Genomic DNA, 25,627 nt, shown 5'->3' with positions numbered 1-25,627 from the left:
GTTTCAGACCCCGGTGGTGGCAGAGTGGGGTAAATGTGCCTGTTTTTAGGCCCCAGAACAGTTTATACTGGCCCCAGTGCTAGTTGGTCCTAGAAGGCTGATTTTGGGGCCTCCAAGTAGCTTGTTTAAAAGTTAGTAGTGGAAGTGGTGAACCAGTTGTGTGGGAAGACTCTCAGATCCCTGGAGGCATGTGGATGATGACAATAGTGGTGGTGGAGCAATGCACTGGGACACAATTGGTCCATGTTGGTGTTCCTGGTAGCTGTGATGGGTTGGGCAGGCTAGACCTCAGTCCCACAGCTGCTAGCATTAGGGCAGTAGTTTTTGTCTTAAGTGTGCTTAGAAGAGCTTGATCTCTCTATCCCTCCTCTGGCTGGTTAGCAGCTGAAGCTGCATCCCCTCAAACTTGGCCGAAGGGTCAGGCACAGCATATCATTAAACTCTCAAAATGATGCCAGGTGTGGGCTTGTGACCAGAGAGGGAGGGGCTCTACTCAGGAGTGCAGAATGAGCATGAAACTGGGCAGTGCAGTCTGCTCAAATCTTGGTCTCTCAGCAGCCCATAGCATGGTAGTGGGTATTATTCTAGATACACGGAGCAGAGAGAGTCTTGTTTCCTCTTCCCTCCTTGGTTAGGTGGTGGTTGTAGCAATGTCAACTTGAACTTGGTCCAAGGGAAGGGCACATATGCTAAAATATTTCATATTTTACTTTTTTTTCCTCTCCCTCTCTCTCTTTTTCTTAGACAGAGTCTTGCACTGTTGCCCAGGTTGGAGTGCAACCTCGGCTCACTGCAACCTCCGCATCCTGGGTTCACACAATTCTCCTGCCTCAGCCTCCCAAGTAGCTGGGGTTACAGGTGCACACCACCACACCGGGCTATCTTTCACTTCTGTCTCTTAAACATTATGGCTATACTTTGTGAGAATGTGGGGATTGGGACTCTAGAACTCTGAAGAGAGTTTAAAAGTAGCAATTTTTAAAAAACTAACTTTACAATTTTACAAAGTTTGTTCATCCATCCTAAAATTTTTCCTCCACTGTCACTCTCCACCACCCCCCTCCCCAATTTTTCCTGGGTCCTCAGATGATGCTGTCCAGGTTCAGAGAAATGTTGAACAGTGGTACAAATAAGGAACAGGAACTTCAAACCAAATCAACAGTGAGAGTAGTATATGTATGTTTTTCTATGTTGTGTGAGTTGTGGCTCACTTAAGAAGAATCAAGTTATTTAAAGAAGGTGAGAAATAAGCTTTTTTAAAAAAACATAATTAGAGTCATTATTGAAAATAAAGATTATTATACTTAGGCATTTTTTAAAAATCAACATTTTACTTATCATATTAAAGGATATTTTAATTCACAATTAACTTAAAATTATGATTTTTTTCTTTTTTCTTCATTCTTTCATCACACTAAACTGTTTTTATTAATATTTTTTCTACAGTTACATTATGTAAGAAATTTAAAATACAAATAATTAAAATAAATGATTCTCTCTTTAGTTTGCCTAAAAGTTGTTATGACATAATTCTAGGTGGTAATTGTATAATTGGGTACACAACTTAATTAAGAATTTTTTAGTTTGAAATCCTGAAAATTACAACACATATATTTTCACTAACTGTTGTGGGACACAATTATAGTTATTACCCAAGTATTCAATAATCAATACACATCTTAACAAAATTTGACTAAGATATGTTGCAAATATATATAAATACCTTCAATAATTCTCATTAATAAAATGGTTGCTTTTCTTTCTATGTTTGTCTTGCCATTCTGTACATTTATTTTCAGTGGTATAATATATGTGTTTAGTTAATATTAGGTGCTAAATCATTTCTTCTCATTTTTCTTCCCTTCCCTGATTGGTCCCCAATTTGACTTTCATTATGCCTTCTCTTATCTATAAATACACAGCTTAATGAACAGGCTGACCATGTCATACTTATATAAAACATACTTGTCTATTTTGTTGAAATAATTCATCAACAAAATTCCTTATTCCAAATAATTCTGTGAAACTATGTCTCCTTTTCTAACTATATAAATACTCCTAGATTCTGGAAAAAAATGTATTATTACTACTTTCTAAACTTCTTGTTCAAACTGTTTATTCACTTCTTCTACCCTTCTCACTCCGAGAACTACAATGATCAATACTCTCACCCAGGAGAGTTGTTGAGGATATAGGAAGGCTCTGAGTACAGTTGACTAAGAAAGTTAGATAATAAAATCTGTGTTGATTGCAATTTTACCTCTTAAAGTAGAATTTCTCTTTACAGTTATCTGCCCCAAAGTGAATTTAATTATTTCCTATAAAGAACTAATATGTAAGCAAGGAATTTTTAGTTTTCTCCAAGATGCATGCTTTGGATGACACACATGATTTAAGATATATTGTGTACCTAACATTGATGATTTCTTTGACTATTTAGGCATCTTTAGGGATATATCCTTGATAATTATTTTATATTAGTGAACTGCTTTCTAGATGAGTAACAGTAGAAACATTTAATTAGTGTATACTACATTACAAATGCTATTTTTTTCAGTCCTTGCAACAAATCTATGAGCTATCCTCTCTATTAGTTTAAGAAATAGAAATCCAGAGTTGATACATAGGCTAAGGTTTCTCAGCTCAGAAGCACCTTTGCAATGATTTGAAACTAAAACCTTCCTTGGAGTTTTTAATTTGTCCTTGTTTTATTTTTTCTTTTGTTTTTAGTTATTACTATTTTTAAAATAACATAGGTTTTTCAATAAGAAATATAGTCAATTATTCCCATTGTGGAAGGTTTGGAAATTTTAATTCATATGTAATTCTACAACTAAGAGATAGTAATTGTTAATATTTTGTTATATTTACTCATAAACACACATTACAGTTGAAGCATGCATTTAATTTTTTACATTATATAACACAGTGTCTGTGTGTATACATCATTCAGCTGACACTGCAGTATCTTCAAGGCTCATTATTAACCTAGAAAACAAGGTGAACACAACGTTATTGGTTCTATGTTATATCATGAACTGGGTCGTAAGCATTTTTTTCTAAGTTAATGGCTGCATCGTATTCTATCTTTTGTGGATTATTAAATTTAGTTAGTCTTTTATTATTGGATCCTTCATTTTTCCCAAAGTTTGTTTTACCATAAACAGTTAATATCTGTGCATATGTAACTATCTTCATTTTAGACAATTTCATTTTTATATATGCATAGAAGAGATATCAAGGAGGAGGAACATTTTTACATCTTCTATCTCGGGTTATGATATTTACACCTTGGTACAAAATGTTGGTGAGCACACAACCATTGTTCTCTGCATACACTTCTTTTTCTTAGCCACTTATAAACAGAAAGGAAAGGGAAAAGACAAACAGGTCTGTCCATATTTTATTTGTCTCACTGTCTTCTTAATCATTTTTACATAGAGAAATATTGTATTCTACTGATTCATATGTTAGGTAAAAAAAAAAAGTGAAGTCATTTGGATGTGCAACAGAGCAAAATAAAACAGAATGAGTATGTAATTTTAATTTTTATGTAAAATGTAAACATGGATAAACTATGAACATTTATGAAATTTATGAGATCTGGATGCACTTGTTTCTACTCTGGGGAAAAAAGTACTAAAATACATTTCGTAGTTGTTGAGCAAAACTCTCTACATTCCCTGCTGGCTGGAGATGCTAACGGATGTTTGGATGAATGTATGCTTAAGTTTAATTACCTACATCATTGCTGAAACCATCTATTTGCTTTTCCTATTTAGATCTGTCCATACAGATAATGGGCAATTAGTGAGATTTAGTACTCCTAATTATTGGGAATGTGAGTTATAAAAACGTGATGCCTTATGGTCCAGATTAAACTATTCATGCACTCAACAAGTAATTATTTTTCCATAACAAACTATGATGGAGACAACAACAGAGCTCTCCTTCTAGGTGCTTCCAGTAGAGTAGGACCTCTGACCTTAGGCTGAGAGGGATTATGCATGACAGAGGTGACCTGAGATGACTTCTAGAAATATTGGGCTAAAGCTACTTTCAAAAATTTTATGTAACAGTAAAATTTATTCTTCTGTTGTATAGTTCTATGGATTTTCATATATACAGAGAGTTATATAATCACTATCCCAATCAAAAGTTACATTTTCATCAATCACAAAAAGTTCCTGATGCTGCTTTTTGTGTTTCAAGTCCACCTGTTGGCAACCACTGTGCCCAATTTTGACTTCTCCAGACATACACATAGAATTAGAGTTGCTCCTCAGTATCTGTGGCAGGTTGGTTTCAGGAACCATGTGTATATAAAAATCCACAGGTCAAGTACTGATATAAAATTATGTACTATTTACATATAGTTTATGCATATCCTCTCTTATACTTTAAATTATCTATAGATTACTTACAATATTTAATGCAATATAAATGATATTTAAATAGTTGCTATACTAAATTATTTAAAGGATAATGACAAGGAAAAATGTCTGTACATGTTCAATACCGGCACAACCATCTATTTTTCCTCCAAATATTTTTGATCTGCTATTGGCTGAATCCATGGATGTAGAATCTACAGATACAGAGGGTTGACTGTATAGCATGAGGTCTTTTAAATATTGCTTATTTCACTTAACCATATACACGTAACATTTATCTATGTTGTTACTTATGTCAATGGCATGTTATTGATGAGTAGTATTCTATTGTATAGATATACTACAGTTTGTTTATCCATCCACCAGTAAGAGGACATATAGTTTACTTGCAGTTTTTGATGTTTATAAATGCTGCTGCTGTTAATATTGGATATATAGGTTTTTAAGTGAACATAAGTTTTCATTTGTCTTGGATAGATATTTAGAATTGGAATATCTGGGTCATAAGGTAAATGTGCACTGAACTTTATAAGAAACTGTCAGACTCTTTTCCAAAGTGACTGTACATTTTGCATTCCTACCAGCAAAATGTAAGAGCTCCATGGTCTCCTAAACCCAAACTGCACCTTCACCAGCCTTTTTATAAAAAATATTTGGTTTTCATTTTATCTTTTCTAATAGGTGTGTAGAGGTATCTCATTTTTCTTAAAATTTTCATGTTTCAAATGAAAAATGATGATGATCTCTGCCATTTAATTGAGAATATTTACATCTTTTAATGTAATTTCACTACTGATATAGTTGGGTTTAAAACTATCATCTTGGCCAGGCACAGTGGCTCTGCTATCCCAGCACTTTGGGAGGCCGAGGCGGGAGGATCACAAGGTCAGATGGAGACCATCCTGGCTAACACGGTGAAGACTTGTCTCTACTAAAAACACAACACACACACACACACACACACACACACACACACTACAAGCGTGGTGGCACGTGCCTGTAGTCCCAGCTACTCGGGAGGCTGAGGCAGGAGAATCGCTTGAACCTGGGAGGCAGAGGTTGCAGTGAGCTGAGATCATGCCACTGCTCTCCAGCCTGGGTGACAGAGCGAGACTCCGTGTCAAAGCAAAGCAAAACAAAACAACAAAACAAAACAAAACAAAAAGCTATCATCTTGCTGTTTTGTTTTCTGTTTGGTTCATCAGTTTTTTGTTCCATTTTTCCTCATCGTCTGCCTTTTTGGATGAACCAAATAGTTTCATGATTAAATTTTTTCTCTTTTGTTGGTTTGCTATTATTCTTTGTTTTATTATTTTATTGATTTATTTAGGGTTTATAACTTTACTTTATTCAGTCTAACTTCATGTGAGTTTTACCACTTCACATAAAAGATGAGAACTTTACAGTAGTATACTTACATTTCTCTCATCCCAGGTTTTGTGCTGTTCTGTTAAAGAGATATAAGTAATTAAGTGAAAGCTTATTTATTTGCCCATGGAGTTACCATTTCTAGTGCTTTTCAAACTCTTATGCACATGTGTATTTTCATCTGGTATAATTTAACTTCTGATTGAAGGGGTTTCTCAAATTTTTTTTTTTTTTTTTTTTGTAGTATAGTGCTGGTAGTGAATTTTTCAACATTTAGTGCCTAAAAATGTCTTCAAGTTATCTTCACTTTGAAAGATAATTTCTCTGGGTATATAATTCTAGTTTGATGGGTTTTTTTTTTTTTTTTTTTTTTTTTGTTTGTTTTGTTTTTGTTTTTTTTTGAGGCAGAGTTTCACTCTTGTTTCCCAGGCTGGAGTGCAATGTGCGTGTCACCATGCCTGGCTAATTTTTGTATTTTTAGTAGAGACGGGTTTCACTGTTGCAGGACAATCAGAGATATGAGAGACCAAACAGAGTTCAAGAAAGGCCTTTATTAAAAGGTGATCACCTGGCTCAGTTGGACTAGTGTCCAGAAAAGTCTGAGCCCCAGTAAAACAAAGCAGCCACCTTTTAAGCAGTCAGTGGCCAGGAGCTACTGGACGCAGGAAGGTACTTAGGCAGTTGATCAGTCTTTTACATTTGTTTATACTACATGTTACACATCCCTGGGAAACCATGTTTCTGTATCAACTTTGTAACTTTGTAGCTGCACTAGGGAGGTGAAACAGGAACTCACTGAGCCTCAAGGAATGTGAAACTAGCAAGTACAGATAAGCCTCGGTGAGCATAGGAGGAAAAACAGGCAGTTAGTATTTTACCGGGGGTGGGGGAAGGTTGCTACACTACACTTAGCTTTTGAAGGAAAAAGTAAAAATGTCTTGTTTGTCTTTGATTATACTTGTAAAATTCCTGAATTCCTTTTTCACCCCCCACTTTGGTGCTCGCTATAAACGTAAATTAATAAAGAGCACCACAATCATTTATCTCTTCCTGTGTAGGCACATATTCTTCCCAGGGGATTGGTTGGTATTTTTGTAGCGCCATCATTTTGGTGGTAGTTTTTTGGTCCACTATTGCTTCAATAGTAGACTGAATGCTTCTGATAAGAAGAGGTAAAAGACAAGGCAGTGTTAGACCTCCTCCAATTAAAGCCACAAAACCAATTATCAAAGTTTTAAAAGCCTCCAAATCATGAGAACCATCCTCCAAAAAGTGAGTTTGGACTCCACCTGGACCAAGTCTGGATTGGGACATGGGCCAACCTCCTCATTCTGGCAGTAATTTCCATAACAGCTCTTCCATTATCATTGATTTGTAAGCAACAGTTGGTCAAATTAAGATTGCCACAACTCCTCCTTCTGCGGCGAGGAGGTAGTCTAATGCTAGCCTATTTTGGTATATAACATCTCTCATTTGAGTGACTTGTATGGCTAACAGATCCAAGGCTTGGGCTGTCTCATTAACTATGATCTCTAGTACTGCTTTGCAATCTTACAATTCAGTTTTACATATAAATAGGGGTGCTGTAGCCTCATGATCCGTCTTGAGCCCATATAGCTGGCCCATAGTATTTGATAATTCTTTCAGGAGGCCATTCGTTATCTTTCCAGCTACCTATCTTAATGTCCTTCTTTATGTTTGTGTTTATCTTTTCTACAGTACTTATCTGAGTAAAGATGTTTCTTGTGGTCCTTTTTCTTTCTTCAGTATAGACCGGGTAACTTAAATCTTCCCCTTGTTTCAGGGGGAGCAAGAAGAAGGATGGTCTTATTGTCCCTAACGCACAGGCTTTGGCTCACTTCTCGGGCAATAGTTGGTAGACTTTTGTCTTACAGATCCAATATAGTCCTGCTGGTGCTCTCCAAACAGTTGGAGTGTCTAGTTGATACTACACCTGATTCAGCATTGGAAACTGAGAGAGAGGATTAAAATCTGGTACAGAGGAATTATCTATGAAGCTTCTCCACTGGATCTGGTTCTTAGACTCTTCAAAATATTGCTGACCTAAACAGGTTGTATCTCCTACTGGAGTTTGAAAGTCTTTTCCTATCATGCTATGCAGTATCTTCCAATGATAGGGGTTTCTGATAGCCAGACACTTGGGTTTGCATTGAACCTTGTAACAAATTCCAGTATGGTAAAGTTATTTTGTGGCATTAGTTTTCTAGCCTCCAGGGCCATTGGTTACCTATACTGGTAGCTTCACATACATAACATGAGGTGACTCCAAGATTAGTAGTAATACTTTCAGCTAGCTGAGCGAATACGTTCTTGGCTGACATTGGTGGAATCTGAACTTTTGGCTCCTTGGGGTTAAAATATTTATTGAAGGATTTGAAAAATCTGAACTGTGACATTGGACTGACTTGAATTTTAGCTCATTGAGTCTTTTTAATAATGACCAATGGAACACCTAGGTTTGCTCTTTCTCGATCAAAGCTTAGCTCTCCTTGATGTCCTTTTGTCCAAAAAGGCATGTTTGACTTTAATATGGTCAGATTAAGGGGATTGCATGTGTTAGTCACACAACCAATCTTTACTTTTTGGCTGGCAAGCAGAGCTACTCTCCCTGTATATAGGTGTTGGTTGAACTCATGTGTGGTCCAGTGAAAGTTACAATCAGGACATTCTTCTTCTGGTTCTCCTATTATGGTCTTAGCAGCCTTAGTGCTGACTCTTTCTTGTCCTAAGTTCTTGCAAACTTCTCCTAGATTAGGTTGCTGAGGTGTGCAGCCTGACAGGCATCAAAATATATAGAAACAGATTCTTTATGTGAATAAAGGAATACCTGTGTTTTGCTTTTGAGTTTCCCAGTTCCAGCGTCATTAGGACTGGCATATGTGGGTAACAAAGGTTTCCCTATTTGTATTTCAAACCAGAAGTTATAAGGTAGGAGGCCTGGATCATAACATACTTGTGGTTGCCCATGACCTGGGTCACAGACAGAGTAGCTGGTTTGCTTATAAACACAAGTCCCCAGGGGAGTTCCTGTACACTAATAATAAGTTTGATATAACAGGGTTTTTGTTATACCTTTACCAGACCAACCTTCCACTATATAATGATGACAATTATCTTGGTTTCCTCCTGTGCCTTTCAGCATTATTGTCACTAGTGTGATCAAGTTTACACTATGCACGGGCATCCTCCTGGGCAACAAGTTTGATAGCAATTGCAAAGATAGCCTGACAGCAAAACAATCAGTATAAGCGATAGTATAACTACACTTGCAAATTTAATTCACATTTACTTATCCGGCACCAACTTCCTCAGGCTTCAGCCATATGTAGACTAGTCAGCTTCTGGTTGTGTGACTAGCACAGGGCTTGACATTTCCTCAAGCTTCATCCGTGCATTGATGGACCAGCCTCTGGTGTGGTTGGAGCAGGGTGGTCATCTTTTCCTGCTGTGCCTTGGTTCCTCCACAAGGTCAGTCGAGTTGGATGATCTGGATCTTGCTGACTCGTCCACTGATCTTGAACTGAGGCTGCAGGTTTTAGTTGGCTATGATGGATTCAAGGTGTAATACTTGCAACTTTAACAGTGGTAGGGTGAGACACGATTACAATATGGGGGCCATCCCATAAGGGCCCGAGGGTGGTAGGATTCCAGCGTTTAACCCATTCAGAGTCACCAGGTTTAAAGGGATGTGTTGCATCTGTAAGGCTAACAGGTATTCTTTCTCTTACCCACCCTTGAACTTCTTGCATTCCCTCACCTAATGCCTGCATTTGTCTTCTTAGGGCCAGTTCTCCAATTTCCTTTAAATTTCCTTTTACCTGAGATGTAAGTGGGGATGGTCGGCCGTACACTGTCTCATAAGGTGAATGGTGAATACTCATTTAATTTAGTAGGGGTACACCTGACTCAGAGAAGGACCATGGGTAATACCTGGTCCCACGTTAAATGAGTCTCTTGGCAAAGTTTCTTCAACAGTTGTTTCAGTGTCTGGTTCATTCTCTCAACCTTTCCAGAACTTCGTGGGTGATAGGCTGTATGCAGTTTTCATTTAATCTTTAACATCTGAGTCAGTTGCTGTACTACTTCTGCCACAAAAACTGGTCTGTTGTCTGAGCCTAAAGTTAGAGGCAGTCCAAATCTAGGAATAATGTCTTTTAATAATATCCTGGTTATTTATCATGCCTTTTCTGTCCTGGTGGGGAATGCCTTGACCCACCCTGAAAAGGTGCAAATGCTAACATGTATCATAGTCTCCAGCCTGAGGCAGCTTGGTAAAGTTTACAAGTAGGTTTTCACATGGCACTGCTCCTGTTTCCTGAATTCCTGGGTCTGAGTAGGCCCTTGCTTTAGGTTATTCTGGGTGCAAGTGACACACTGCTCACAGATGGCTCGAGTGATGGCAGTTAGGCATGGCACATAGAAATATCGCCCTATGAGAGTTTCTAAAGCTGTCTTCCCCGTGTGTGTTCCTTGGTGAAACTGCTTTATAAATTGGGAGGCAATGGCTTCTGGAATGGCAAGCCTCCCATCTGACAACTTCCAACAGTCTCCTTTTTGATAACTCCCATTTTCCTGTGTGAACCACACCTTCTCTTTGGATGAGTAGTTAGGAGTCTCTGCAAAGGGAGGCTCTAATAAGGGCATAGCCTAAGTTTCTTCTTCCTTTGTTATTTCTGTCATTGTAGCCCTTTTCACTTCTTTGTCTGTTTTTCTGTTTCCTGTAGCCTCATCACTTCCTCCTGTTTGATGTCCCTTACAGTGGATGACTGCTACTTCCTTTGGAGCCCATACAGCCTCTAGGACCTGCTGTATTTCCTTCTTGTTCTTTATTTCCTTTCCTTCAGTAGTCAACAGTTCTCTTTCTTTGTAAATGGCTCCATGAGCATGCAAGGTGGCAAAAGCATATCTTGAGTCAGTATAGATATTCACTGACTTTCCCTTTGCTAGAAGTAGCAGTCTTGGGAGAGCTATTCTGCCTTCTGTGCTGAGGTTCCTACCGCTAGGGGGCGGGCCTTAGCCACCGAGCTTAATGTGACTATGGCATATCTGGCCTTTCTGACACCCTTGGATGTGAAGTTGCTTCCATCAGTAAAATATTCAACAGCTGGGTCTTTTAAGGGTTGATCCTTTAAGTCTTTCTGGCTTGAAAAGACTTCATCCACTGTTTCTACATAGCAGTGGTACCCTGGGGCACTTAATGGGGGCTTCCCATGTTCCACATATTCTATTGGTAACAGTGTGGCCAGATTTAGGTATTCTCAGTCTCTAAGGTGATGTATGGATTCTCACATAGGAGCCCTTGATATCTCAACATCCTAGCGTTAGAGAGCCAACGATGTCCTCTGTGTTCCATCAGGGTGACAACTGTGTGGGGCACCCGAATTATCAGCTTCTGTCCAGATGTGAGCTTGTTAGCATCCTCAGCTAACAAGGCAGTGGTGGCCACTGCCTTGAAACAGGGTGGCCATCCCTTAGCCACAAAGTCTAGTTGCTTGGACAAATATGCTACCGGCCAATTCCATGACCCCAGCGTTTGCACTAAGACTACTGTAGCCATTCCTTTTCTTTCATGAACATAGAGGTAAAAGGGCTTTGTCATGTCTGGCAGCCCTAGTGCTGGTTCCTGGATTAAAGCTTTCTTGATTTCCTTGAAAGCCATATCCTGTTCTTTTCCCCAAAGGAGGGGCTCCTTTTCCCCCCCTTTCATTGCCTCATGTAAAGGTTTTGCTAGGACCCAGTAGTTGGGGATCCATGTGCGGCAGAAACCAGCTGCCCCTAGGAATTCCCGAATTTGCCGCCTTGTGTCTGGCTGAGGAATGCTACAGTCTCCTTTTGCTCCCGCCCAAGCTCATGCTGCCCTTGTGAGATGAAAAAGCCAAGGTACTGAACTTCTTGGCCACAGATCTGTGCCTTTTCTTTGGACATTTTATAGCCAACTTTCCACAGCACTCAAAGGAGACTCTCTTCCTTGGATACATTCCTTTCTGGTGGGTGCGGATAGCAACAAATCGTCTATGTAGTGCAGTAAGACTCATCGGTCGCTAGGTGACGAGAAAGCCTTTAAGTCTGAGACTAGTGCCTCTTCAAAGATAGTTGGAGAGTTTTTAAATCCTTGAGGAAGTCTCTGTCACTCAAAGGCAAAAATGTCTCGGCTTACAGGGGCTAATTGGATGCAGAAGAACACATCTTTTATGTCTAAGCATGTGAACCAAGCAGCACTAGCAGGTATTTGTCCAAGCATAGCATATAGGTTAGGCATAATAGCATGCAGTGTAGCCACCATCTTGTTGACTGCCCTTAAGTCTTATACAGGCCGGCAGTCAGTAGAAGGTTTTAACACCAGCAATATGGGAGTTTTCCATGAGGAAAGACACCTCTCTATTATTCCAAATTCAAGGAGCCATTTTAAGTGCTTTGCAATCCCTTGGTTAGCCTCTTTGGGAACGGTATACTGACAGATCTGCACCAGGTAGGTTCCTCATAGTAGCTCTACTATGACAGGTGCTTGATTTTCTGCCAGCCCTGGGGGATCGTCCTCTGCCCAGACTCCTGGTAATTTAAGAAGTAAGTCTGTGAATAGTTTTTCTCCTTCAGCCACACTATCTTTTTCCATACTCCTGGCAACTACTTTCATAAAGTGTCCATTCCTGTTTTTGGGATTGTGTTAATACCATAACCTTTCTTTGCCTTATGCTTAAGGTCGTATCTCCACTCAGTGTAAAGGGGATCTGAGCCTGCAGATTTTGTAGTAAGTCTCTTCCTAGTAGTGGCACTGGGCAGTTTGACAAATATAAGAATTTATGTTGGGCTTTTCAGTCTCCAGTTGTACATCTCTTTGATTTGAAAAAATGTGTCTTTTCTGTGATACCTGTGGCTCTGATAATATTAGCGTAGTCTTTTGACAATGGCCCAATTGTTTGAGTCACAACCGAGCATTCTGCACCTCTGTCTACCATAAAGTCTATTTTTCAGCCCCCTACTACCATTGAGACCATATACTCCTTGGGGCCTAATGAGATGGAGCCTGGTCTGTCTCAGTCTTCAAGGTAGTCATTGGCTTCTGCCAGCCAAATTAGATCCATGTTGGATCTTACTTTGCCTTGCCCAGTGGCAGAAGGAGGCTCTGTCCAGTCATTCTGTCTCTGGTTGTTGTCCTTGTCCTTTTCTTTCTCTGGACATTAATCTTTCCAATGCCCTCTTTGCTTGCATCTCATACATTGATCTCTCTTTAGTCTAGGCCGACCTTCCTGACCTGTCCTTGTCTCCTCATCTGGCCTAGCTTGTCCTCTACTGTGACCACATCCATGACATGTTCACATCCTCTTGCAAATCCAGCCTCTCTTTCAACCAGGGCTGTGGCCAAGAACTCTGCCTTTTCCTTCACTCTACACTTGGCCTCCCACTTTGGTTTTTCACCTTGATTTACAAACACTTGGGTTGCCACCTGGATAAGCTGGGGAATGTTCATACCTTCAAACCCCTCCAGCCTCTGAAACTTTGCTTAATGTCATTTTGTGCTTGACACACAAATGCTGCATTAACCATGCACTGTTTCCCTGCCGCTTCTGGGTCAAAAGGTGTGTAGAGTTGGTAAGCCTCACAAAGCCTCCCATAGAACTCACTGGGGCTTTCATCTGGTTTCTAATGAACCTCTGAAACCTTTCCAATGTTTGTTGCCTTTTTCCCTCCAGCCTTTATTCCTTGTATCAGAGTCTCTCAGTATCTCAGAAAGTTTAGCAGCCCTTGGGCCTGATTTCAGTCCAAACCTAGATCAGTTTCTATTGGTAAACTCTGTTGTGCATACTGTTTGACATCTGCCATGCCTACTGGGGTGTTGCTTTCTAGCCACTGATTAGCCACTTGTATTACTCTGCAGCGTTTTTCTGTATTGAACAGTGATGGAAGGAGCTGCTTGCAGTCAGACCAGGTTGGGTTGTGAGTTAAGAAGATGGACTGCATTAGGTCAATAAGAGCCTGGGGTTTTTCCGTACAGGAGGGAGTATGCTGTTTACAGTTGAAAATGTCTGTAGCAGAGACGGGCTAATACACATAAAGCCGTTCTCCTCATAAAGTCGTTCTCCTCTTTGAACCTCATTTTGTGCATATAAATAGATCTGTCCTCTAGTTTCTCTGAGGGGTATCTGCATGGCTTGAGTGCGTCCTGACCAGAGATGGACAACCTCATCCTGGAGTTCCTCTTTGGTTTATCGGGCAGTGGCCCTGGCTCTTCCTTATGTGGTGAAGTTTGGGGGGTACTCTCCTCTAAGTCTGACCCTCCATAGGCAGCTGCTGGAGCGGCTTTCTGCCTAAGCCTTGCCAGAGATAGATAAATTGGAAAATAAGGGGGTGGAGTCTCTAGTTCCTCTGGCCTGGAGGAACAGATTTTTCCTGTTTTCCTTGCTGCTCTTTCTCCTGGGCCTGTGCTTTGTGGGTCTTTTCTATGGTTCCTTGTTTTGTTTGAGCCCTTAGAGTCTTACAGTAATCTTCAAAGCAGGCCTGTAGCCATTTTGGACAGGTCTGAATCACACGCAGCCAGGAGTCTATGTATGGGAACTGATCAGGGTACCCAGGCTGTTGTCTGACCCCAGTGACCACCCAAAACACTCAGCCAATTATTTCCCTATCTATGGTTCCCTCAGCTGGCCACCCTACATTAGAGGGCCAATCTCGAAAAGGGTTCTTAGCCTCTGCGGTGTTAACTTCATTCCATAATCACCATCAAAGCCTTTCTTAAAGTTCTTCCACATACATTCTAATGGAGTTGGCTTCAACGCTTTTTCTTCCATTTCCTCCCTCACAACACACTTTTACTCTCACTTTCACTCTCAGATTCACCAGACTGTGTCCTATTATGGGAGGTCCGGACCCTGCCTGGCCAGGTCACACCCAAGTACAGCTGTGAAGCCATGACACTAATCCTGTTGGCCTTACACAGTGACCTAGGTCTGGCTCATCCCACACTTGCGTCGGAGGACACAGTCTTCTCTAAGAGATCTGCATCTCCCCCATCACTCCCCACACTGACCTCTCCTGAGACCATCTCTTTCACACACTGTCACACATCTCCCCTACCCTAGGACTCCTCATCGGATGAAACAAGCTTCTCCCATGTCCCAGGTGAGCCTAGTTAGGCTCCCACATTCACACACGTACATACACCACTCCTACCCCAGGACTCCTCATTGGACGAAACAAGAATCTCCTGTGTCCCAGGTGAGCCTAGTTAGGTTCCCACATTCACACACATGCACATACCACTCCTACCCCAGGACTCCTCATCGGATGAAACAAGCCTCTCTCGTGTACCAGGTAGGTCCACACACACCCACACACTCCCAGTTGGAGTGGCAAGCCACTCTTGTCACCCTGCGAGCAAGCTCTACCTTGCTACACTTGCCACTCTTTTGGCTCATTTTCTCCCTTTTTCCAGTTCCAGTGTGAGTGGGGACACGACGTTCATCCAAATTGGCAAGCCACTCCTGCCGCCCCCAGCTGCTCTGGGTTGAATAAATGGTCATTCCCTGGGAGGTGATCAGGCTCCCCTTCTGTCCTTATGGGACACACTTTCCTAGGGGCCACCCTTACTGTGGTTCAGTAGTCTACCTGCGTGCTGCTCCAGTGACTCTCCTGCAACTCCTGAGTGGGTTCCGTTTGCGTTGTCAAGGAAAGACTCTAACACACGGGAGAGCTGTTCTCCTTCTGGGCTAAGTCTTACCCAGTGGTGCCAAGAGTCCCAAATCTCCCACATCCTGGGGCTGTAACCCATAGTCAAAGGAGACAAAAACCTGCCATCTCCAATCCCAGATGAGCCCCCAGAAATGTTGTGGGACAATCAGAGATAAGAGAGACCGAACAGAGTTCCGGAAAGGTCTTTATTAAAAGGTGATCACTGGCTCAGCTGGACTAGCATCCGGGAAAGTCTGAGCCCCGGACAAAGAAAGCAGCCACCTTTTAAGCAGTCAGTGGCTGGGAGCTATGTGAGGCAGGAAGCGTACTTACAGAAGTGAGAACAAAGGCAGTTGATCAATCTTTTACATTTATTTATACTATATGTTCCATAACCCTGGGAAACCATGTTTCTGTATCAACCTTGTAACTTTGCAGCTGCTCTAGGGAGGTGAAGCAGGAACTCACTGAGCCTCAAGGAATGTGAAACTACCAAGTACAGATAAGGCTTGTTGAGCACAGAAGGAAAAATAGGCAGTTAGTATTCTTCTCTTAACTTAGACTACGGGTGGCAGGGGGCAGGGAGGTTGCTACACTACACTTAGCTTTTGAAGGAAAAAGTAAAAATGTCTTGTTTGTCTTTGATTATACTTGTAAAATTCATGAATTCCTTCTTCACTACCATGTTGGTCAGGCTGGTCTATCAATTCTTTAAGGATGTTGTTTTGCTATCTTCTACCATGCACTGAACCTAATGAGAAATCTGTTGCTATCCTTTCTTTGTTGCTCCAAAGATAATCTACTTTTCTGCTTGGCTGGTTTTAAGATTTTTCTCTTTGTCACTGATTTTGAGCAATTTTATTATGATGTACCATGCTGTATTTTTCTTCATACTTCTTGTTTTTTGAAGTTTGTTGGCTTTCTTGGAACTGTGGGTGACATGGTTTGGCCATGTCCCTACCCAAATCTAGTTTCTCTGAGGGGCATCTGCATGACTCAGGCACATCCTGACCAGAGACGGCCAACCTCATCCTTGAGTTCCTCCTTTGATTTATCAGGCAGTGGCCCTGGCTCTTCCCCATATGGTGAAGTTCGGGGGGTACTCTCCTCTGAGTCTGACCCTCCAGAGGCAGCTGCTGGAGCGGCTTCCTGCCTAAGCCTTGCCAGAGAAGAGTAAATTGGAACATAATGGGGTGGAGTCTCTAGCTCCTCTGGCAGGGTCTGTGGGACAGGTTTTTCCTGTTTTCCTTGCTTTTTCTCCTGGGCCTGTGCTTTGTGGGTCTTTTCTATGGTTCCTTGTTTTGTTCGAGCCACTAGTCTTACAATAATCTTCAAAGCAGGCTTGTAACCATTTTGGATGAGTCTGATTGTAGTTCCCATAATCCCCACATGTTGTGGGAGGGACCTGGTGGAGATAATTGAATAATTGATTCACTGTGGTGGTTCCCTCATCCTGTTCCTGTGGTAGTTAGTTCTCATGAGATCAGAACTCTTTTTTTTTTTTTTTTCTTTTTGAGACGGAGTCTTGCTCTGTTGCCAAGGCTGGAGTGCAGTGGCGTGATCTCGGCTCACTGCAACCTCTGCCTCCTGGGTTGAAGCGATTCTCCTGCCTCACCCTCCCAAGTACCTGGGACTACAGGTGCATGCCACCACGCCCAGCTAATTTTTTGTATTTTTTGTAGAGACGAGGTTTCACTGTGTTAGCCAGGATGGTCTCAATCTGCTGACCTCATGATCCACCTGCCTCAGCCTCCCAAAGTGTTGGGATTACAGATGTGAGCCACTGAGCCCGGCCAAGATCTGGAAGTTTTTTAAGTGGCTTCCCCTTTGCTGGGCACTCATTCTCTCTCCTTCTACCCTGTGAAGAGGGGCCTTCTGCCATGATTGTAAATTTCCTGAGGCCTCCCAAGCCATGCTGAACTGTGAGTCAGTTACACCTCTTCCTTTATAAATTACCCAATCTTGGACAGTTCTGTATAGCAGTGTGAGAACAGACTAATACAGTGGGTTTATAGTTTTCATCAAGTTTCATCTAAATTTCCAGTCTTTTTTTGAGTTTTTTTCTGTGTTCCTCTACAGCTTCTCCTTTTGAGGATTCCAATTTTAAGTATTTTTGGCTACTTGAAGTAATATCTAATATTTGATAGTACAGCAGTGTGATGATAGCTTTGTTAATTTTAAAATTCTATTTTCTCTTTGCATTTTATTTTGAATAGTTTCTGTTGCTATGTTATTAAGTTCACTGATTTATTTCTGCAATATCGAATCTTCTTTTAATCTCGTAAGTGTATTATTCATCTCAAACCTCATAGTTCTCACCTCTTTGTATCTCTCATGTCTCCACTTTTGAACATCTGAAGTAAAGGTATAATGACTGTTTTAATGCATTTATCTGCTGAGTCTCACATTTGTGCTAGTTCTGGGTTGGTTTCAATTGGTTGATTTTTCACCTCATATGGGTCCATTTTCCAGCTTTGCAATGCTTAGTAATTCTCAATTACATCACAGATGCTGTGAATGTATCTTATTGAATGTTCTATATTTTGTATTCCTACAAAATGTTACTGGGGTTAAACCTTTCAGGTCTTGCTTTCAAAATTTATTAAGCTAACTTGGATAAGTGCTCAGTCTAGGTGTAATGATTCCCATTACTTAGAGAAGACCCTTCTGTGTGCCTTATCCAGTGAACTATGAATTGGGTTTTCTCACATGGCAGGTGGAAACAGGCACTATTCCTTTCCCTGGTTATTGCTGGAAACCTTATCCAAGTAATATTTTAAAAGAATATTAGGAATAAGTTACGTTGCAGAATACAAAATCAATATACAATAATTAATTTTTCTTTTTTATATATTTAAATGTTTATTTATATTCATGAAAAGATTCATTCATAAGATATTGCCTGGTGAGAAAAGCATGATGTTTTGTAAGAGTATGATTCAATTTTTAAAAACAAAATACATGAATATGTATAAATACTAATATAACATTCTCAAAGATAGCTTTGAAAATGCAATATAGCAAAGTATCTGAAAAATAAATCAAGAACACAAATATATTTACAATAGCTATAAGATGATAAGATACCTAGGAATAAATTTAACCAAAAAGATTAACAATTCTTACACAGAAAACTGTAAAACAGTGATGAAATAAATTGAAGAAGACACAAATAAATGAAAGATATCCCATGTTTGTAGCTTGGAGGGGTTAATATTGTTAAAAATGTCCATAATAACCAAAAGGATCTACAGATTTAATGAAATCTCTATCAGAATACCATTGACATTCTTCAGTGAAATAGAAAAAAAACCTTAAAATTTCTGTGAAACCACAAAATACTTTAAATAGCTAAAGCAATCTTGAACAAAAAGAACAAAGCTAGAGACGTCACACCAAATAACTTCAAAATATATTAGAAAGCTATAGTAACCAAAGTAGTATAATACTGACATAAAAACAGAGATGTGGACCAATGGAACAGAATAGAGAGCCTAGAAATAAATTCACCCATTTAAAAATTAATTTTCAACAAAGGTTCCAAGAGCACACAGTGGAGAAAGGACAGTCTCTTCAATAAATAGTGTTGGAGTGGGTACACATGGAAATACAGAGGGAAATAATCAATACTGGGATTCTAAAAGAGATTACGGTGGGAGAGGGATGTGGATTAAAAAATTACCTATTGAGTACAACATTCACTATTCGGGTGATTGGGTACACAGGAAGCCCAAACTTCATCATTACACAATATATTCTTGTAGCAAACCTGCACATGTACCCCCTGAATCTACTACTTTAAAAAAACAAAATAAAAATAAATGGTGTTGGAAAAACTGTATATCCACATTCAAAAGAATAAAATTACCTTTATGTCATACCTTATACAAAAAAAATCAACTCCAAATGTACTAAAGACTAAAATCTAAGACTTGAAACTATAAACTTGCTAGAAGAAAATATAGGGAAAATCTTCTTGACATCAGTCTGGACAATGATATTTTGGATATGACCTCAAAAGCACAGGCAACAAATGCAAAGACAGACAAATGGGATTACATTAAACTAAAAAGCTTATGCTCATCAAAGGAAATAATTAACAGAGGTAAGAGACAATCTACAGAATGGGAGAAATTATTTGCAAAGTATATATGTGATAAGGGATGAATCTCCAAGATATATAAGGAACTCAAACAACTCAATATCAAGAAAACAAATAACCTGATTAAAAATTGGGCAAAGGATCTGAAAAGACATTTTTCAAAAGAAGACATACAACTGGCCAACAGGTATATGAAAAAGTGTTCAATGTCACTAACCATGAGGGACATGCAAATTAAAACCACAAACAGGTATCACCTCACTACTGTAAGAATGGCTATTACCATAAAGAAAAAAGTTATAATAAATGTCCGTGAGAACATGGAAAAAAAGAATGGTTGATAACTACTGATGAGAATGTAAGTTAGTATAGTTGTTAGGAAAAACAGTTTGGAAGTTCCTAAAAACATTAAAAATAGAATAAATATATGATTCAACAATTCCACTGCTGAGTATATATCAAAGGAAATTAAATCAGTATGTTGAAGAGATATCTGTACTTCCATGTTTATTACAGCATTAGTCACTATAACCAAAATAAAAAATAAACCTAAGATTTCAATAGTGGATGAAGCAGTAAGAAAAATATAGTATGTGTGTGTGTGTGTGTGTGTGTGTGTGTGTGTATCACCTATATATAGAGAGACAGATAGATGATACAGATCTATAAATTGGAATACTATTCAGACATAATAAAGAAGGAAATCCCATCATTGGCAACAACATGAATGAACCTGAAGGACATTATGTTAAGTATAATAGTCAGGCACAGAAAGACAAAGACTGTAGGACTTCACTCACATGTGGAATCTGAAAAAGTTGATCTCATAGAAGCAGAGAGTAGAATCATGGTTACCAGAGGCTGGGCAGTTGGGAGGGGAAGGTGTTAAGGAGATGTTGGTCAAAGGATAGAAAATTACAGTTAGATAGAAGGAATAAGTTCAAGAGATTTATTGTGCAGCATGGTGACCATAGTTAATAACAAAATATTATATTGCTGAAAAATGTAGAGTAGGTGTTGAATGCTCTTGCTGCAAAATAACTATATTAAGAAATGTATATTTTAATTAACTCTATTTAACCATTCCACAATGTATTTATTCTTCAAAACACCATGTACACAATGAATACATATAATTTTATGAATTTAAAACAAGCAAATAAATTAAAAAATGAAGTCAAATTTAGGGGCCTCTATATTAATGGCAAAAAAAGAGAATACTAAATGGATAGATGTGGTGATAGGTTGAGCAAAAGCCTTTAGGAGATTTTTGAAGTAAAGAAGCTTATATATTTTTTGTACGTTGATATAATATATATGGATTAAAATAGAAAACTAGATTGTATTTGAATTTAAAAAAAATTTTATTACTTGATTTCTTTTTTATTATTTTAGATCAATCTTATACTTTATCAATGTAATGTGCTCATTTTTGGTAATGTGTGGTAAGCAAAGCATTAGAAGTACAAATTCGATATGCATTTTGAAATTAGAAAGAAAAATATATAATATCCTTTTCCCTTGGTAATTCAAAATATATCACAAAATTATAGTGTTTTTATTTTTATTGCCTGGGAGAAGGAACTATTAAACATAAGATAAAAAATATATCAAAATTCATGACACTGACACTAGATGAACTTTTACAATGTAAAAGGACAGCAAATTATTTTTTCTCAAAGGTTTTGGTAAAATTTAACATTGATAGGCCTTGTGTACCTGCCTAAGCTGTTTAGTAAAGCTTGTAGAGGCTTTGTAAAATATAGAATATTTCAAAAAATATGTATTTATTATATATGTATGAATAGAAGATAATTCAATGCTATGCTAATAAGGTCATGAGCTTTTAGTCAATTGTAGAAAAAAGAAAACACACTTGTCTTACTATTTTATTATAAATATGTGAACAGTGCTGCAGTAACTTGGCTTCTTGGGAAGCTTGAAATATTAAATATAAAATCTGTCCAAGATATAGAATACTTTAGGACTTACTATTTCCATTTTAGTAGGTGGCATAAGAGGATTGATTAAGTTGCTTCGGCAAACTTTGTCTATGCGATTCACCCTGACTCTCTTCTGGTGACCATCATGATGGAAGGAATGGTCTGGATACTGAGTTGAGTTCAAGTTTCAACTGCATCAGTATCTAACTGTACCCCTCATACAATTAAGTTTTCTCATACAATTAAGTTTTCCAATAAGGCAGTGAGAAAAGAAGTTGAAACAGATTTTTTTCTTTCTTATAAGCATTATGTCTATTTCATCCCTACACAGCCAAATGAGATAGAATGGAAATGATCCCATAGATTTGTTCCAACTGCCTACATTTAGAGAACTAGCTAGTTACAGGCATGGACTATTCTAATATTTATGAGAGAAGGACATCAACTCTGTTGTTTTACTAATAGTTATTTTTTTTGTTCTTTCCCTTTTTCTCTTTCTCAGACCACCTCTTTGCAGGTATAATATTGTACTTAAAGAAAGAGAGGAAGTGTTTCTTAATCCAAACGCGTGTACACCAAAGAAAACATAAGATGCCTTCTTCTATCAAATGCACTTGTTTATGAATTAACGGACTTGTAAACAAAACAATGCAATCAGTCTTTCTTTAATAATGCACTGTTCAATTTGAGATTCAGGTATTTCTATTTCTTAAAAAAAAATTGAGAATCAAAAATAAAGAAAATAAAAAATGCATACAGTTAAGCATTTCAAATACATTCTGAAAGTTGTTTATTTCTGTCTACTTTTTCTGCTTCCTCATTTAATACTTATCATTGACTATTTACTAATAATGAATAAATGTCTTTTGAAAAATAGGCAAGTTTAGTGAATACTTCACTGTTTTCAACAGAAAATTTATTTTACTACTAAGGTAAATAATGAACACATTATTTTATTTGTAAATTTTCATTTGGAGAAATCACTTGCATTAATGTGAACCTAGTAAACATATACACTTATATAATCATCTACTTGGCATCATTTTTAGTCATTTGTAAATAATGGCTTTGTTTCTATGGAGTATAATAAATAACCTATGGGTGAAATACTGGTTCCATTACTTATTAATGGTGTGATCTTGAGTAAGTTAATTTATCTCACCATATCTCAGTTGCCCAAGTAATTTTTGTGAAAATTGTTTCTAATAAAGTATTTTGAGCAGTGTCTCTTCATAATGACAATAATAAAATGATAGCTAACTCTTATGTATATCACTGTGTTCCTGGAACTGTTTAAATGCTTTATACATATTAATTTATTCAATCCTTATGAAAACCATATGCAGTTAGCCATATTATCTCCGCAAATGCAGAAGCCAAGAGACAGAGGCCAAGCAACTTATCCAGAATCATGCACAGGACCAGAATTCAAAACTAAGATGTCTGGGTCCATATTCTTAACTCCTATGTTAAGTGAATCCCCTAAGTTCAATGTGTGTTATCTGTTACCTCGATTTACAAATGATCACATTCAAAATCATAATCTAAATGTTCTTAGCATTCTCTAATTCCCGTGTTCAGTCCAGTAAATTCTAGTGCTGAGCTCTCTCTCACTTGTGTCTGAATACCCCAAGGATTTATGTGTGTTTCTAACACTCTGCCAACCACAGTCACAGCCTTTGTATTTTGATTGCCCGTTGAATTAGTTTGCTTGAGCTGCCATAACAAAATACCACAAACTAGGTGGCTTAAGCAGCAAAAATTTATTTTCCCACAATTCTAGAGGCCAGAAGTCCAAGTCAAGGTGTCAGCAGGCTTGGTTTCTTATTGACATGGTTTGGTTCTATGTCCCCACCCAAATCTCATCTTGAATTGTAATCCTCATGTGTCAAGGGAGGAACCTGGTGAGAGGTGGTTGCATTACGGGGGCTGTTTCTCCCATACTGTTCTTGCGATAGTGAGTGAGTCTCATACAATCTGATGGTTTTAAAAGTGAGTTTTCCTGTGCTCACACTTCACACTTCTGTCTCCTGCCACTTGTGAAAAAGGTGCCTGCTTCCCCTTCTGCCATGATTCTAAGTTTCCTGAGGCCTCCTCATGTGAGTCAATTAAACCTCTTTCCTTTATAAATTACCAGTCTCAGGTATTTCTTTATAGCACTGCGACAATGACTAACAAGCTTATGAAGCTCTTCTTTTTTCTTTGCAGATGGCTGCCCTCTTGCTGTGACCTCACATGGTCTTTCCTCTGTATATGCACATCCCTGGTGTCTCAGTAAGTCTATATTCCCTCTTCTTTTAAGGGGACCAGTCAGATTAGATTAGGGCCCACTCTAGCAGTCTCATTTTAACTTAATCACCCACTGAAGGGTCCTATCTCCAAGTATAGTCACATTCTGAGGAATGAAGTGTTAGGGTTTTAAAATATGAATTTTTGTGGGGACACAATTTATAACACCTGCCATGACCTGTTAGTATCATAATGATGTATTTTGATAATAATCCACTTGAAGATGAATTGGGGCCATTGTTGGTGCTCACCTGGAAGTAGGTGAAGGTGCTTCAGGTATTAGAAACAGGTTCTACACAAAAATACATTCTACTTTTTCCCTTGGGATTTAAGCAGTGCTGCCTGTACCTCTACTGTCTGATAGATTTTCATTAAAACAGTTTCTTCAGTTTACACTGCAGCCCTTCCCTCCACAGTCCTTTCTCCAGTCCACAGAGATACTGTTTCTCTCTTCTCCACCACTTGGGCATCTACTCACAATCTTCATACATTATTTAACACACACACACACACACACACACACAACCTCATGCTATTTTACTGTTCTAATGTCCCCCATTAATTTTCCATATATCCCCAGAAGCTTTTCAATCTCACCCTGTGACATTAATGACACTTATGAAATGCACTGCAAATGTTACAAAGAGCAGAAATTTTCTTCCTGTCTTCCTGATTGCTTAGGGCCGCCGGGTAACAAACAAGGCAGTAGCCAACCATTTCATGTATATTAGAACCCTTTAACCTCCTAATGAAACTTCCTTGCCAGAGGTGATAAGAGTCTTCCGGAATAACTCAAAGACGTAAACTTGTGAAATGTGTACATGTTGCCACACTGCAATATCTTAGACCACATGGCACATGTGTGTGAATGAGTGTTTGTAATGTATATTTTGCCTGTTTCTATATATAATGTATATTTTATCTATATATTATAAATAATATACACATAATATATAGCATATAAAAAGATAATACACACATATACTTTACATGACTGAAAACATGTATTTTATTTATTTTACTTTTTCTTTTATTATACTTTAAGTTCTAGGGTACATGTGCACAAAGTGCAGGTTTGTTACATATGTATACACGTGCCATGTTGGTGTGCTGCACCCATTAACTCGTCATTTACATTAGGTATATCTCCTAATGTTATCCCTCCTGCCTCTGCCCCTCCCTACAATAGGCCCGGTGTGTGATGTTCCCCTTCCTGTGTCCAAGTGATCTCATTGTTCAATTCTCACCTATGAGTGAGAACATGCGGTGTTTGGTTTTCTGTTCCTGCGATAGTTTGCTGAAAATGATGGTTTCCAGCTGCATCCATGTCCCTGCAAAGGACATGAACTCATCCTTTTTTATGGCTGCATAGTATTCCATGGTGTATATGTGCCACATTTTCTTAATCCAGTCTGTCACTAATGGACATTTGGGTTGATTCCAAGTCTTTGCTATTGTGAATAGTGCCGCAATAAACATACGTGTGCATGTGTCTTTATAGCAGCATGATTTATAATTCTTTGGGTATATTCACAGTAACAGGATGGCTGGGTCAAATGGTATTTCTAGTTCTAGAATTGCCACACTGTTTTCCACAATGGTTGAACCAGTTTACAGTCCCACCAATAGTGTAAAAGTGTTCCTATTTCTCCACATCCTCTCCAGCACCTGTTGTTTCTGGACTTTTTAATGATTGCCATTCTAACTGGTGTGAGATGGTATCTCACTGTGGTTTTGATCTGCATTTCTCTGATGGTGAGTGATGATGAGCATTTTTTCATGTGTCTGTTGGCTGTATGAATGTATTTTATATATATATTATATACAATTATACTATATATTAT

The 25,627-nt window shown here is 38.7% G+C and overlaps 1 protein-coding gene across 7 annotated transcripts in view; it reads left to right on the top strand.

Moving 5' to 3' along the window:
• LIPI (lipase I) overlaps positions 1-23,683 on the top strand; it is a 106,377-nt gene extending 82,694 nt beyond the window's left edge. For all 7 annotated transcript variants that reach the window (XM_073009593.1, XM_073009592.1, XM_073009590.1 and 4 more), the window contains one exon: positions 21,997-23,683. In XM_073009593.1, coding sequence (XP_072865694.1) covers positions 21,997-22,084 — 88 coding nt within the window. In that variant the 3' untranslated portion in view covers positions 22,085-23,683. The remainder of the gene's footprint in view (positions 1-21,996) is intronic.
• Positions 23,684-25,627: the final 1,944 nt, after the last annotated feature.

This window comes from Chlorocebus sabaeus, chromosome 2, assembly GCF_047675955.1.
Source record: "Chlorocebus sabaeus isolate Y175 chromosome 2, mChlSab1.0.hap1, whole genome shotgun sequence".
Classification (NCBI taxonomy): Eukaryota; Metazoa; Chordata; class Mammalia; order Primates; family Cercopithecidae; genus Chlorocebus; species Chlorocebus sabaeus.
This window is presented reverse-complemented; position numbering and strand designations above follow the sequence as displayed.